We start from the raw sequence: 14,895 nt of genomic DNA on the forward strand, positions 1-14,895 counted from the left end.
TGTAATTTCAAGGATCTCCTCTAAAGATAGATGTGATTTACATTGGGAAATCACCACTCCTCTAGATCAGATCTTAAATTTATATGATATATATATATTGGCTCAGCAGCTCTTCTGGGTGAAAGTCATCTGCTCCTGGCTCTATGCCTTACCTATTTAGTGTAGTACTTTTGTATTTACTTCAAATTGATCTAGTGCCTTAGACCTGCGTAATACAAGCACTGTATCTTGTTTGGAAATCTCTACACCATCTTCAGCAGTAACGACAGATACAAAGAATTTATTGAGTTTTTCTCTCTATGGCATCCTAATCCATAAAAGTCCCTTTTTTCTCATTTGTCATGAATTGTCCCACCAGTACCCTAGCTGACTTCTTGCTTCTGATGTTGTCAAATAATTTTTTTATGATCAGCTGAGACATCTTCCGCAAGACATTTTTCAAATTATTTTTGTTCTCTTTATTTTCTATTTAAATTTGACCTGCTATGTTTTATGACTTTTTGGAAAGGCAGACTTTCATTATTTAAACGCCAACCTTTTCCCTATTGTAGCTTCTTTAACTTTCCTACTGAGTCACACAGGCATTTTTCTGAACCACTTTAGTGTTTTTTTATTCTAAATTGTAGAACATGTTTTACCAGGTCTTTAAAATAGTGTCAATTAGCAGATTCCAATCTGCATTACCTCATTTTTATATAATTTTCTTTCCAGAATATTGAATGTCCCTGTGCTGGGTTTATTTGACTTGCTCCCTCCCAGTACAATCAAACCACATTATGACTGCTATTATGGAGCAGCTCTCCCACAAATACTTCTCAAACTAAGGCTTGAGTACCAAGCTGGTTCAAATCTAAAATAACATCTTTTCTTGTGGGCTTTCAAACTGCTTGTTCTAGGGAACAGTTATTTCCTGCATTCAAATTTTTATTTCTTCAAATCATCATGGTGAGGTAGATATTTGGGTACTCCATTACTACTACCTGTCGTATTTTTGCAGCTTCTCTAATTTTATTTAACATTTCCTGTTCACTATAATTTTCCTGTTTAGACATTTGTAGAAGCAGCTCAGTACTACACTTGTATTTCCGGAGTTTTAATTTCCACCTAAGAGTATTCTATAGTATTTCTTTTTTTCTGGTAATATTTTTATTCTATGGCACTTAATATAATTTCTAAACAACACTGCTGCTCTCCCACCTGAAAGTCTCTGCCCTTTCAGTCTTGGAAAGGTGGTCGCCTGGCAACACTGCATCCTGCTGCTCTATGCCATGCCTTTCACTTCAGGGCTCTTGGTTGGTTCAAGCATTCTAGATGCCACCTCCTGTGTTTTAGGCTCCTACGTTGGTGTGAAAGGGCTTCTTAGTTTGGCCCTTGTTCTGTTCCTTAATACTGTATGCATCACTCCACATGCAGTGTAGGCTACCTGATTTGCTTTTCCTATTTATTGTAATTCTGCTGTTTGTCATTCTCCTGCTCTTTTTTTAGAGGTGCATTGGCTGTTAGCTTCCTCCCTGTCATGGCATCACATCAGTCTTCTGTACCTATTAGCTTTTTCTCCTGCTTCTGGTTTAGATATTCTTAGCCTTTTAAATTTTCGTTGTCAGCAGCTTGGAACCATTTTGATTAGGGTGTACTTAAGGGTGCAGTTGGAAGCAATTTTTCAGTCTTGAAGAGCCAGTCAGTGGCCTACCTTTTTGAAGATCTAAGTGGAGAAAACACTAAGTCTAAATTTCTCTCTACTCCCTTCTTCTCTAGTGCAGTACTCCTGTACTTACTAAAATTAAAAGACAAAATTAACAGGCTAGTCTCATTTTTGCCTTCATGAACTCTGTTCCAAAAACCTATAGGGTAGAGTGCTAAGTATTTTTTTGTTTGTTTACACACACACACAAACACACACCCATACACACCCATTATCAAAGTGTAAAGAAGATAAGATAATTTAAATTTTGGCTGTAGTATTATTTTTTCTTTATGAGGTTTGGAATTGGAAATTAATTTTTATGCATATTTCCAGAATTGCTGTGGGAATGTTTCACTGTGCTTCTCCTGGTGTAGGACCAATGATTTTGATTGTCACTGTGATGGAACTTAACACATATGGGATGTCCATGATTTTTTAATTTTATTCTGATGAAAAGCTTTTATTTTTGAAGTAATAAGAATTTGTATTTTACTCCCTCCCCCCCCCCATTATTATTATTTATTTATTTCAGCATATCAGCTACAAAGCTGTCCTGACCCTCGACCATTTCGTAATGGCTTTGTTATTGGCAATGACTTTACTGTGGGACAAACTATTTCATTTGAGTGTTTTCCTGGCTACACATTAATTGGAAATTCAGCTCTGACTTGTCTTCATGGCATCAGCCGTAACTGGAATCATCCTCTCCCCAGATGTGAAGGTATGTTCTGGGTGACCTGTGAAGCCTTTATTATTTGTAAGTCTTCCTAAGGACTGTTAACTGAAATAATTTCAGCTTTTCAATTTATAGAGACCTGTACCTTTATATTGTGGTCTTTGCAGAGGAAGTATTAAATTTTGCCTGTGAAAATTTTTGCAGAGAAGCTGAAATGTTTCATGGAAATATGAAATCTCTGAAAACTTACCTGACATAATAAGTTTATTTTTGGAAGGTTAAGCTTAAGGTCTGGACTGTGGAGACTTGTGCTGCTTTTTAATCTAGGTGGTGCTACAGAATAAAAGCTCTGCACTGAATCAAGAAAAAAGACTCAAAAATTGAATTTCCCAACTCTAGCCACTTATGTTCTGTCTTATCAGTTAGAAAGAAATGTCAAAGATGCCATTAAGTGCAGTTGTCCTCCAGTCAATGCTATGTGAAGTCCTTTCTACATATATTTTTTGTGAATGGGAATTTTTTTTAAATTATATTTTTTAACCTTTTACATTTTTTTACACTGATACGCTTGCAGCAGGTAAGCAGATTCAAGGAACTGTGGCTTGCACATAGCTGAAATTTTAAGGAGACAGAATGAATATACATGATGATTCTGTAGAGTTGTTTATCTTATCCATAGCTATGCTGAAAGGAACCTGTACCTAAGCAGCAGGCCAAAGAAGGTCAGTTGTCCAGTGTCATCAGACTCTGAAACAGACAAGGATGGATGTTTTGGTAACAGAAATCTCTTTGAGAAATATCCGTGCACTACAAAATCTATTTGTGGAACTGAGGACTGAATTTTCTTCCATATGAAATAATTACTTTCTTCTGGAACCTCCAGGTTTGTCACAAGTGTGGCAACATTCAGACAGTAATGTTAAGTTCCTGGAAAAACAGAGACACAGTGAAGATACTTCATATTCAAAACTGTCATACCAAATTCCTACACTCGTGGGACCACAAGATCCAAACACATTTAGCAATTAAGTTATTGACTGTAAACTTCTCTATATGCCTAAACATAGGTTTCCACAAAGGTGAGATCTGTACAAGGTGTTGAATGCCCACTTTCATATGCCATAAAGACCCTCTACAGTTTCAGAAGAGGTATTCAGGACCTGAGTTAAAGGCCTAAATTCCCTCTATATTCAATGGTAAAAGCTCAGCATTAAGGATGGAATCCTCAATACGAAGCAAGTTGAAGAAGAACACCTGGGAAAAAAAAAAAAAGAAAAAAAAAAAATTAGCTGCCTTCTTTTCTGGATTTTTGCATTGTATTCTGAATCATCTACCTAAATTTAGGTACTTAAATTGGAAGCCTCATTACTCAAAATTCCTTCTGGAGTCAATGAGCCACAGGCATTTCTGGGGGATGCAGTAGCTAAATTAAGACATATCTGAATTCAGAAGGAGAAGCCTTATCATATAAAAGAGAGATGACACCTACACTGTCTGTCTTTTGAAAGGGGAAGAAGTTAATTCATCACAATTAAGTTTTAACCACCATTTTCTGGATCCTGAGGGAATAGTAATGGTTCATGTCTTAACTGCTAAACAGCTTAGCTTTTCCCTATTACTTAGTTCTAGCTGTATTTTCTGTGCCTCAGAATCAAGACAAATAATTTACTGAATTGAGTGATTCTATTTATTTGAATTACGTTACTGGAACCAAGAATTTAATTAGTAAATTCTAAAATGCCCGAAGTATGTTGCTGTTCAGAGTACCATTTTTGATGAAGATCCTGAACAGTGGCTGGAAGTTCTTTGTTTCTACTTAGTGTGATATGAAAAGATGCGGATAAAAAAATCAACCTAATTGATAATAGAGATCTAACATGTATGCTGTGCTGCATGATTACAGACTGACAACATTACTCAGCTCCCAGAGAAATTTCTTAAATTACATGAGGTTTTGTGCAAATATTTACTGTAGTATTTTTAGTAAAGAGTTTTTGACATTTTTATATGCTACTGATGTTTTTGAGGTTTTTTTTCTCTTTATTGTTGAAGGAAAAAGATAATTAGGTATCTTCTAGTTGTACTTGGTTTGATTTGAGATAAAGGCCTTGTGTTCAAAAGCATTAAAATGAAGTGGGCTTTTTTATATATGCCTAGTGCCAGAAATGTACAGTATGTTTTACATTTGTATTTGATTTAATATCTTTATTGTAAGGCAGCATATACTAAGGCTTGTTTAATGCTTCAGACTTCTTGAAGCAGGCAATCTGAATCAAATATCACTAAATGTGGTTCCTGTTTAAACAGTTTTGTTCTTTTCTTGCATCCTCATGCACCTAAAATCCCTCTAACCTGTGTTCAGCACCATCTAACGCTCTCTGACCCTTCTTAACTCACCTCCCTCACTTTCATCCTTTTGGAATCTGTTCCCTCTGCTTTTCCAAGAAATCTCATTGCCTGACAGTCATCAGTCCATGTCTTCACGCCTCTAAGACCCTGCTGCAAAATCAATTCTGTCTGCACTGCTCAAAAACCCTTGAGACTTTGAAGCTAAAAGCTGAAGAAAAACAGTATACCAGCTGTTGAGTCTGAACGGATGAGGTGTGACTATGAAAGTCTCCTTACCCTACAGTTCAGCACTAAAGTATATATATAAACCATAACATGCTTTACCTAAATACAAACAAAGCATAATTCCTATATGTCAAACCTGTATTTCCAACAACCTGTTCTCTGGTTAGAGGTTCTTAAGCATATTTTAGGGAATCTGGGTTGCCATTCCATGCTCGTTTGGGGTGGAGTGGGGACGAACATATGCAAAATAAAGCAAATTATACCATTTTAGGCTTTGCTCACTTTTCTAGAACTAGGCTTCTATAACATAATTTATTTTCTGTAATAACAAGGTGGTGTCATATTCAACATGCATCTGAAACCTCTGTGGAGAAAATCGTATAGTTTGGACTAATAGATTTCCTGAAATGCATAGTTATGAAAGTCCAAAAGCTATATGGACAGTCTTGTATTGTACGATGTCTAAAATTAGTGCACATCAACAAGAATTACAGAAAGGACTCTTACTTTGTCTACCAGAATTTATCTCAGGACATGCAAAATTACTCTTCATATTGTTGCACACAATATTTTCATTTTCAAATTCCCCTCTAGTTTTCCCCCACCCATCCTCCATCATCTTACCATATCTCTTCTCTCACCTGATAATTTTGGTTGGCTACCTTCTTGTGACAATAAATGAAAGCAATTAATGTGTTTCACTGCTAATTTGTAGCTGGTGTTTACACAAAGCCATAACAAAGAGGTTTTCAATTGTGCAGAGAATAATTTAACCCAATGTCTAAATATTACTTTAGTTCCAGTTCTGATAGTATTTATGACATCAAAATTACTTTTTTCTTCTTGTAGATTTGACCAATAATGTCAAAATAGGCTTCGACTCTGCAAAAAGCTCAGTAAAATCTGTTTTCTATACATAGCAATGGCTTTACATAATCTAGTTACAGTGTACCAAATGTGTTTAAAAGTATGGCTTTTACATGGTCTAAGAAGAATGCAAGAAGCATCTAATATTTTTTAAAAAATAATGGTTTTTTTATAGCCCTTTGTGGAGGAAATATAACTGCAATGAATGGCACCATATACTCTCCAGGATACCCTGATGAGTATCCAAACTTTCAAGACTGCTTCTGGCTTGTAAGAGTACCACCTGGGAATGGAATCTACATCAATTTCACAGTTCTCCAAACAGAGCCAATATATGATTTCATAACTGTCTGGTAAGAAAACACTTTGGCATTTATTTAATCTTCATGTGACACTAAGCGACAAAGTATGAATTAAAAAGAGTGTATTTGTGATTTCTCCCTTGACACTGGTGTTCTGTCTAGGGGAAATAAGTGATTTGCACTAATCCATGTTTTCCAGTGTACCATTGTCTCTAGATAGCACTGGACATGAAGTTTCATAGTCCTTGTCTTAAGAATTCAAAAACAATAATAGTGTGCCTCAGTTTCTTGATGAAGAAAAGCATTCAGAAGTATGCTATGACAGCTTATCAACAACCAAGAGAAGTAATACTTGAGAAAAGAGTGATAATAAGCAGTTGCAGCCGTGTGTATTACAATGTTTTACAGTGTTAATACAAGAAACTACAGAAACACTTTCTTAATTTCTTCCAAGATGGCTTCTTTTAAACTCTTAAGAGTACGTAAAAGGAGACACTCTATTTGTGTTTAGCTGTGACAAAAAGAGTTGAGCTAATGATAGCTGTAAAAAAATTATATTCTCTATATACCTGAATCCATGTCTATCGTTAATCTTTTCAGATAATGAAGCCCCCATTTTTCTTAGTTGCAAAATTGGTAAAGGCAGGAGGCTGTAACCAAATATAACAGCTCCTCTAGTAATCTTGAAATTGTTACCAGTGAGTGTCCTAGATATTTCAACAGTGGCTAAGACCTTTAGGAAGTTTGCCTAAAACAATAATCCACTGATTATTGAATCTGCAGATTGAAAATCCACAGGTTGAGAGAGTAGTCTTGTAGTCTGAGTAGTGCAAAATAATGAGAGGCAATTTGGAATATTAATTATTCATTTTATTTTTCTGTTGCACAGAAATCTAATTTGGATTCATGTAAATTCGTATAACTCAGGATTTCATTCCTACTTTCCTAAACATTAAACAATTCTCTATACACTTTTGTGATAATTTCTGTAGGTCCTGGGGTTTTTTTCATTGTGTGTACTACAAACTGGCTTGTCCTGCATCCCAGATACTCTATTGCTTTGCCTTAAAGTCTAACAAAACTTTGATCAGAATATGTACCCAGACTATTGCTCTGATAAAAGTAAGATAATTTTGAATCCCTTTAACTCTTCACCACTTGTTTTGTGTATCAAATTTAGGCTTTCAGAATCTTTCCTGAATTAAATTATACTTTTGTGTGCATACAGACATCTTTTCTCTATTTCATCCCACACAAACTAGAACACTACTGTCCACTTCTAGTGCTTCTTCCATTTGGCTCTTCCTTTCTACAAAGTGATTTTGTGTGCTTTCAGTTGTACTCCTGGCTGTGTTACAAACTTAGTTCTTACAGTAAAAGTAATTGTATATACCATGACAAAGGTAAAACCTCGGTTTTATTTCATTATGTATTCTTTGCTGATTTTTTTAGATGTTTTGTATCCTATTTAGCTTAACAACGCTTGTAGGAGGCTATTCTGAAATTAAAGCATCTACTATGCTATTCATGTATATATCATGTGTGTTGTTACTTATGTATGATTTATATACCTGTATAAGCTGTATTATATACATGATGGCTATATAATTAAATAGCTTATGCCTGGGGTATTATTTACTTATGGAACTGATCAGAAATTTTGATAGCCATTCCAATGGAAAAAATATGTTATTCATAATTCAAATACTTCTTCAAATCATACTATTTCCCTGATAAAATGGAAGGGAACGGGGTAATGTGCGAGAATTTGGACAAATGTATTACTGCAAAATTTTCAAAATAAAAAATATCCATAATTTTATTTTGAAATTATTTTCAGTTAAAATATCTTATGCCAATGACAGAAAATTTAAACTTGCAATGTTAATCCATTCTGATCTGGAAGGAAGTGAGTACAAAAATGTAATGCCTTTGCATCATGATTTTGTCCTCTGTACAGTCCCACTATTATTCAGTTCTAACTTTGATTTAATTTTTCTATTGAAATCAGTATTTCATTCTTCCACAAGGTAGCAGTGATCTTACCGGCAGTACATGTATTGTCTAAATCATAATAAATAGTACAACTTAATATCGATCAATATATGTGAACAAGGATTTAAGAAATTAGCCAACTGCATGTCATACTTAGTTTTGGTTAAAACTACCAACATTCATATGAATTTTTACCTGAGCCAAAGAGACACAAACATTTATAAAAAATGCATGGCACATCTCTCTCAGCAAGACATTGATTCAGAAAACTCTAAACGAGTCATAAAAACAAACTTTAAATGAACTCATATGTGTCCATATGTACTATAAATTACAAATTATAGCATTATAATATTTAATTGTGGAGGGAAAAAACTAGGTTAAAAAATTCTGACAGAGAATTTCTAAAAGTAGCATCCTTAAAATAATTATCAATAAAATCTGCATTTATAACTGCCCACATGCAGATTTCAAGTGGAATCTTGTATTCAATAGAGTATAAGCATTTTGCTTCTATTTTTAGTTAAGCCAATATTCACTCATTGTCTTTTAAAAAATAAATAGTATTAATCTCTTAATTTTCCTAGAAATAACCAAATTCAAAAGACTGGGGCAGATGAACAGTATTACATTTGTTTATTTATTTTCTGATAACCACATTTGAAAGCATGGATAGGTAAACTTGAGCACAGTTTGTGGCAGGAGATGAAGTATGATCACAAATTCAGTCATTTTGAGCTTGCTGCAATTTTTATTTTAAAATAAGAATATTACTTCCAAAAGGTGGTTGAATGGAGCATCTTTCTAATAAATTTTGATGGTCCTCTAAGCTACTATTTGCTATACTCCAATCCACATATTGAATTTCAAAAGGCTTTCAGCCCTTAATGTCTGTTTTATCTGATTTTAGATGACTCATGCCTTTTAGAGTAAGCTAGAGAAATTTTACTACATTATATTAAAATTTGGAGAAATTAAATTATTTGTTTGGGCAAAAAAATATTTTTCTATCTGTTTTTCTTAGGGATGGACCAGACCAAACTTCTCCTCAAATTGGACAATTTAGTGGGAACACTGCATTAGAATCAGTCTATAGCACTTCCAATCAGATTCTGATCAAGTTCCACAGTGACTTTACTACCAGTGGCTTCTTTGTACTTAGTTACCATGGTAAGTGTGACAAATTGCACCTTTTCACTGTCTGTACTGGTTACTGCAGGAAAAATCTCAGGAAAAAATTACTTTAGTTACTTTTTCTAAGAAGAGTTGCTATTATTAATATGACTGACCACTACTAGGGTAATGCAAACATATGAAAGACTAATATGAATGATGAAAACAAGCTATTTTCTTGACCAGATATTAAATTTACTAGTAGTCAAGCAAAAAAAGAATGCACTGTGAAGAGACATGAGCAAAGAAGGTAGCATCAAGACCCTGCAGTTCAAGGTGCTAATCTTCTCACTGCTTACAATGCTTCTAAAATTCCTTTGTAATCTAAATGTTTGTGGGGGTCATTAAATTTCTCGTAGATATTTGAATTTTTTGAAGTACTGTTGTTCTAGAGATTTCAATGATAGTGAACTATACTGTGTAGTTAACATTAAACTGCCCTTGAATTAAGAGCTGACTGAATTAAAATACATAAGTATTAATGCACCTAATTCCACCTCTTTTTGTAGTCATCCAAACCTTCTGTGGCCAAGTGTTCTCTTGCATTCCCATAATTACAAGGAAAGAGATTCAGAAGCAAGGGTGTTTTTAGGTGCTGTGTGAATGCCTGTTGGATTGACTATTCCAGGAAACATGGACAGACTACAGTCTGTTTTCTGGATCCTGATCAGATTTGGGGACTAGAAAGCTTTCTTTTTGACTTAATAAAAACCAAGATGAATACAGATAGACAGAACTGGGGGGATTAAAGGAACTTTAATTTAAACAAAACAAAGCAAAGCAAGAAAGACCTAAATCCCACAATGAAAACAACAGCAGCAACGGCACTTGAATTGATTATGGAGTATAGAGTCCAGTAGGATTAGGCAGAGGGGGGTCAGAATTTTCATTCCAAATCTGGGCATCTAAATTGTGTGTAGCAGTTTGTGAAGGACAAAGTGACCCTTTGTGTTCATCAATATATGAATTGATATGTATTGATATATACAAATATATCAGTATATGACCAAACACATGTAAAAATACTCATACCTAGTAATAAAATGTCTCTAAAGAACTTGATCTCCTTGTACTTGTTTCTTTTGTTATTGTGGCAATTGTCATTCCACAAGTGTGTGTTCTAATGTGTAATAAAGATGAAAACTGAGCAGCACAAAGGATTATTCATGAAGAAACTTAAAACACTTTTTGGATTGATGTTGTCAAGATAAATAAATCTCTCAGTATCCTTGAGTCTCTGATCCTTCATATCAGCTACACATAATTTATAGCAATAAAGGCAAGGCAGTGAGAGGAGTCAAATTTATTTAAAATAGATAATTTGGGGATTAAAATGAATTATACCCCTAAATAAGAGACATTTGAGATAAATGATGTGAATTGTTTATTGAATCAATTTTTTAATTGTTGGTGATCTTTTATTTTAAATGCAAATAGCACAGCTGTGCCATGTTTGCTTGGTGTGTTTTATTTTAAATTACTTTATCCTAAGGCAGGATGCTAGCTTTCTGATTCACTGATTTAATTGGCTCTTCATTAGACGATTGACAAAAAGGAGTGCAACAGGAAGATGTCAAATATGGGTGACTCAGGAGCAACAAAAGATCTTACCTGGCTAAAATATAAATTTTGTGATTGACAAAAGTTTGACCCATTCGATTACTAAAGGATCCAAGCACAGGAAGTAACAAAGATGTGTATAACTGAAGCTGAATTGTCATCTGCCATAAGTAGATAATGTTTCCTTGCTAATGAGAGATGCTATAAAACAATACTATATGAAAAATTGATATCAGTGAAAACCAGGCATACTTGACCCATTGATCAACTTGACTGTACACCTTAAAACGTGGAAGACTACACTGTCAGTATAAATACTTCAGTGTGACTTCTTTGGCTGGATTTCTGTCTTAATTGCATTCAGACTGAAGGGAATTTTGTCTGTGTCCAAACACAGGCCCATCCCCATAGGTTCTCTGTAAAAAAATAAAGCTATATAGCTTCTGCATACTCTTCCTACTTGTCTTTTTTATCACTTGTTTCACCTAATTATTTTGCCTGGCTGTTGCATATGTGTGTTAAAACTCAGAAAATTATTTCATGTGAGACTTCAAATGAGAAGCTTGAAAGCAGAATTATTCTCTGACTCTATCTGCAGGTGAGATGTGCTCCACAACTATTCATTTACTGGGAAATTTCATGTTCAAAATGCTTCTGTCGATGAGTTATGCTGTCTCTGCGTAGAATCTTTTGGATTCTAAAACTTGTCTTTATGACAAAATTTCATAAGTGGAAGAGTTCAGCAGTAAAAATGTATTGTAAAAAAACCCAAACAAACAAAACAATGATTGCACAATACAAAAAATATTTGCTTTTCAGATAAGATCACTTAAGTGAGAAAATTGGCAACCACTTCTAAGCTGCTTAGGTTATTTACGAAGAGGGTTTTGCCACTGAAATTAAATAACTAGTTAAGAACACAGATGCAATTTCCAATTTTTCATTAATTCTGAAATTGATGTGTTTCCTTTCTTTTGATTCTCTTGAAAGTTTCAAAGTAAATGAATAGATGTTTATTTTTATCCTGTTAATGTGGGTATTAATTCAGTTATGTTTGCATGCCTATGTTAACTGACTAACTATGGGAATGTCAGCTGTACTTTTTTCCTGTTTATAGCTTATCAGCTCCGGGTCTGCCAGCCTCCAACAAATATACCAAATGCTGAAATTCTAACTGAGGACGATGAATTCGAAATAGGTAATACAAGAGAAAATAAAAGCAACATTTTTTTCAAAAATAAGGACTGCTATGCACAGAAATTTCTTGCCTTTCAGGGTGCAAATCATGCCTGCAATATGTTAGATTTATATTTGAAAATAAAATTTTAAAGAAGTCATTCCTCTTCCCTATACTTCCTGAATCCCATGTATGTTTCAGAGATCACGTATAAGTAACATAGTAACTACTTTCTAATTAACTTAATTTAAAAATACATTTTTCATAATGTTTAATATAAAACATTATCTTATACTGAAACAAACAGCCAAAACCCACAAAAAACAATGTAGCAATAGTATATTCTCTACCAGAATTAAGATTCTGTGACCTAAAATCAAATTTATAAAAATTAGGAGGATCTGAGAAGAGGATGACATTCTGACCTTCTAAGACATGTTAATAATATTACTTAGCCACCTATTGTTCAAAGAAATATGACTTACATGATCAGACATCAGATGTCTGACCAGCTAGTTTTGCTCACATCATGACAGAGAAAACATTTATTTTTAATATATACCAATATTTGATTAGTTATATTGGTAACAAAGAGAAAGGACTTTTTTTTGTTTTCCTGCTCTGTAGTCTGGACAAAAGAAAACTGCTGGGATGTACAATTTTTGTTATTGGTACATAAAACTATATGAATTTTTAATTTCTTAATTAAAAAATGACAATTTCTAATTCTCACCATGCCAGATTTAGATATCATCAACTAAATCCAGTTCCTATTTACTTTTTTTCCCCTCAGGATTGTATGGATTACTGACTTGATCTTATCTCTTTATTTAGTTCCATAATGGTTATCCAATAAATTATATTGCTTAAAGCTTTGTGGACACATGGTTCACACAGCATCAGTCAAACCCAGACAAATTAGCAAACTATCCAACTGATAATATGGTGGAAAACAGTGATAGATGCAGCATAGTGTGCAACACAATGCTCATTTACCGCATTTCTTAGACTAATCGAAGTTGTTTGTGCCAGAGGTCATTTAGCCCATTATATATGGCAGCAAGAAACGTCATTAATCAACAATGTTTTCAAAGCTAAAAGTCTCAGTTAATTGCTGTTTAATGTTTTGTTTGTTTGTGTTTTGTCTTGTTTTATTTTTCCAAACAGGAGACATAATAAGATACCAGTGTCAACCAGGCTTTACATTGGTTGGTAATGAGATTCTGACATGCCGACTAGGTGAAAGGCTTCAGATGGATGGAGCACCACCTACTTGTCAAGGTTTTTTCTCCTTTTTCTTTTCCTCCTGCCAGACCAGCTGAATGGCGATTCCTTAAATACCCTTCACTATGTCTTTGCATAAGATGGCACACTGAAAATATTTCAGACTTTTTGATGCTATTCCCAATATTATTAGTTTGTTATGGTGAATATGTGTCAAATATTAATGCAAAATAATTAGTAATGTTTTAATGAATTTTATGAGTTTAAAGGACTGCTGCTCTGCTTTGTGAAAATAATTTCACAATTCTCTTTTTGGAGGGAGTCTAAATTTAATAAATAATGAGATTATCTCATTTTATCTTGAACTTAATAGTATGAAAATCTATATGGAAATTTAAAAAAATGCTAAATTAACATAGGATGGATTTGGGTGAACAAGGTCATGACATCATTTTTCAGTACAGCTTTAAGTGCTTCCACTTTTATTCAGCGTATTCTAAAGAATAGGTTTTCTCTATGTGTGTGTGTATGTCTGTGTGTGTTCATATTTTCTGCCTTTTATTGAAAACTGAATACAGAGATATAACACTACCTCATTGCTGAGGTCAAAACAAGATTACAATCTTACCAACCACTAACATCACAGTTTAAACCAATCTTTATTAAGCTGACATTTGATGTGTTATGCTAGAACAGCATTTTTCCACCATTTTTGAAGAAAATGCTAGAGTTTTCTTTCATACCAAACCAATAAGGGAGCTGATGGAGATAAACCTTGCACATGATTTATTTAAAAAAAAAGTAATCTCTTTAAAGTTTCAGTGATGGGCACATGTATGTTTTCTTACTAATTCTTCCATTAATTTCCAGAAAGATAAATAAGGACATACAGTTATAAACATGTATGATAAGACATTTCAAGGGGAAAAAAAACAAATGAAACCAAACCAAAACAAACCCCACAGCCTCATAAAAGTATAATTTATGTAAACAAAAGCCATTTTGAATCCTGCTAGTTGTTGTGATATTCCTTCGTGATCCATCTACTCCTAAGCTTAATATTCTGACATCTACTGCAAGATTAAAATACTTTCCCAAATCAGTCATTATAAATGCAGTTGATTTACATTTGTATTAAATGAAAAATACTGCCATCTGGGTTTTCTACCAATCAGACGTTTTTGGGGTTTTTTCCCCCAGCAATTTTAATTAATTAGCATATCTATAAAACACTCATGATGAAAGATTTATTTGGAAATAGTAAATTAATTTTGAATAAATCTACTAGTTTTACAAGTAAAGCTTTAATATTTGACTGTTTCTTAGTAATTTCTGAAGTTTCAAATGTGCACAATTTAATTATTACGAATTTAAATGTCAGTATACTAATTTTTAGAACTTAATTATGACTACAATGTTCAACTCAGTTTTCAGCTGAGAGTTGAAAAATTACTGTCTTATAAATATAGCCTTTCCCTGCATTCCTGAAAAAACTGGAAGGGTTAACTACTACTGCTGAATAAACTTTAATAATAAACTTTAATAAACTTTAATAAATTTTCCCCTGGTTTTATGCACAAAACTATGCAAAAGTCAAAATAATTTTTAGCAGTAAGTCTAGTTCTTAAAAATGCATAGTGATCTTGAATTGTGAGTTTTATAA

The 14,895-nt window shown here is 33.7% G+C and overlaps 1 protein-coding gene across 3 annotated transcripts in view; it reads left to right on the top strand.

Moving 5' to 3' along the window:
- Positions 1 to 14,895, top strand: part of CSMD3 (CUB and Sushi multiple domains 3) — a 782,968-nt gene that overhangs the window by 666,206 nt on the left and 101,867 nt on the right. For all 3 annotated transcript variants that reach the window (XM_072852006.1, XM_072852007.1, XM_072852008.1), the window contains 5 exons: positions 2,217 to 2,405; positions 5,977 to 6,154; positions 9,123 to 9,268; positions 11,949 to 12,029; positions 13,176 to 13,289. In XM_072852006.1, the coding sequence (XP_072708107.1) occupies positions 2,217 to 2,405; positions 5,977 to 6,154; positions 9,123 to 9,268; positions 11,949 to 12,029; positions 13,176 to 13,289 (708 nt within the window). The remainder of the gene's footprint in view (positions 1 to 2,216; positions 2,406 to 5,976; positions 6,155 to 9,122; positions 9,269 to 11,948; positions 12,030 to 13,175; positions 13,290 to 14,895) is intronic.

Source organism: Ciconia boyciana, chromosome 2, assembly GCF_034638445.1.
Source record: "Ciconia boyciana chromosome 2, ASM3463844v1, whole genome shotgun sequence".
NCBI lineage: Eukaryota > Metazoa > Chordata > Aves > Ciconiiformes > Ciconiidae > Ciconia > Ciconia boyciana.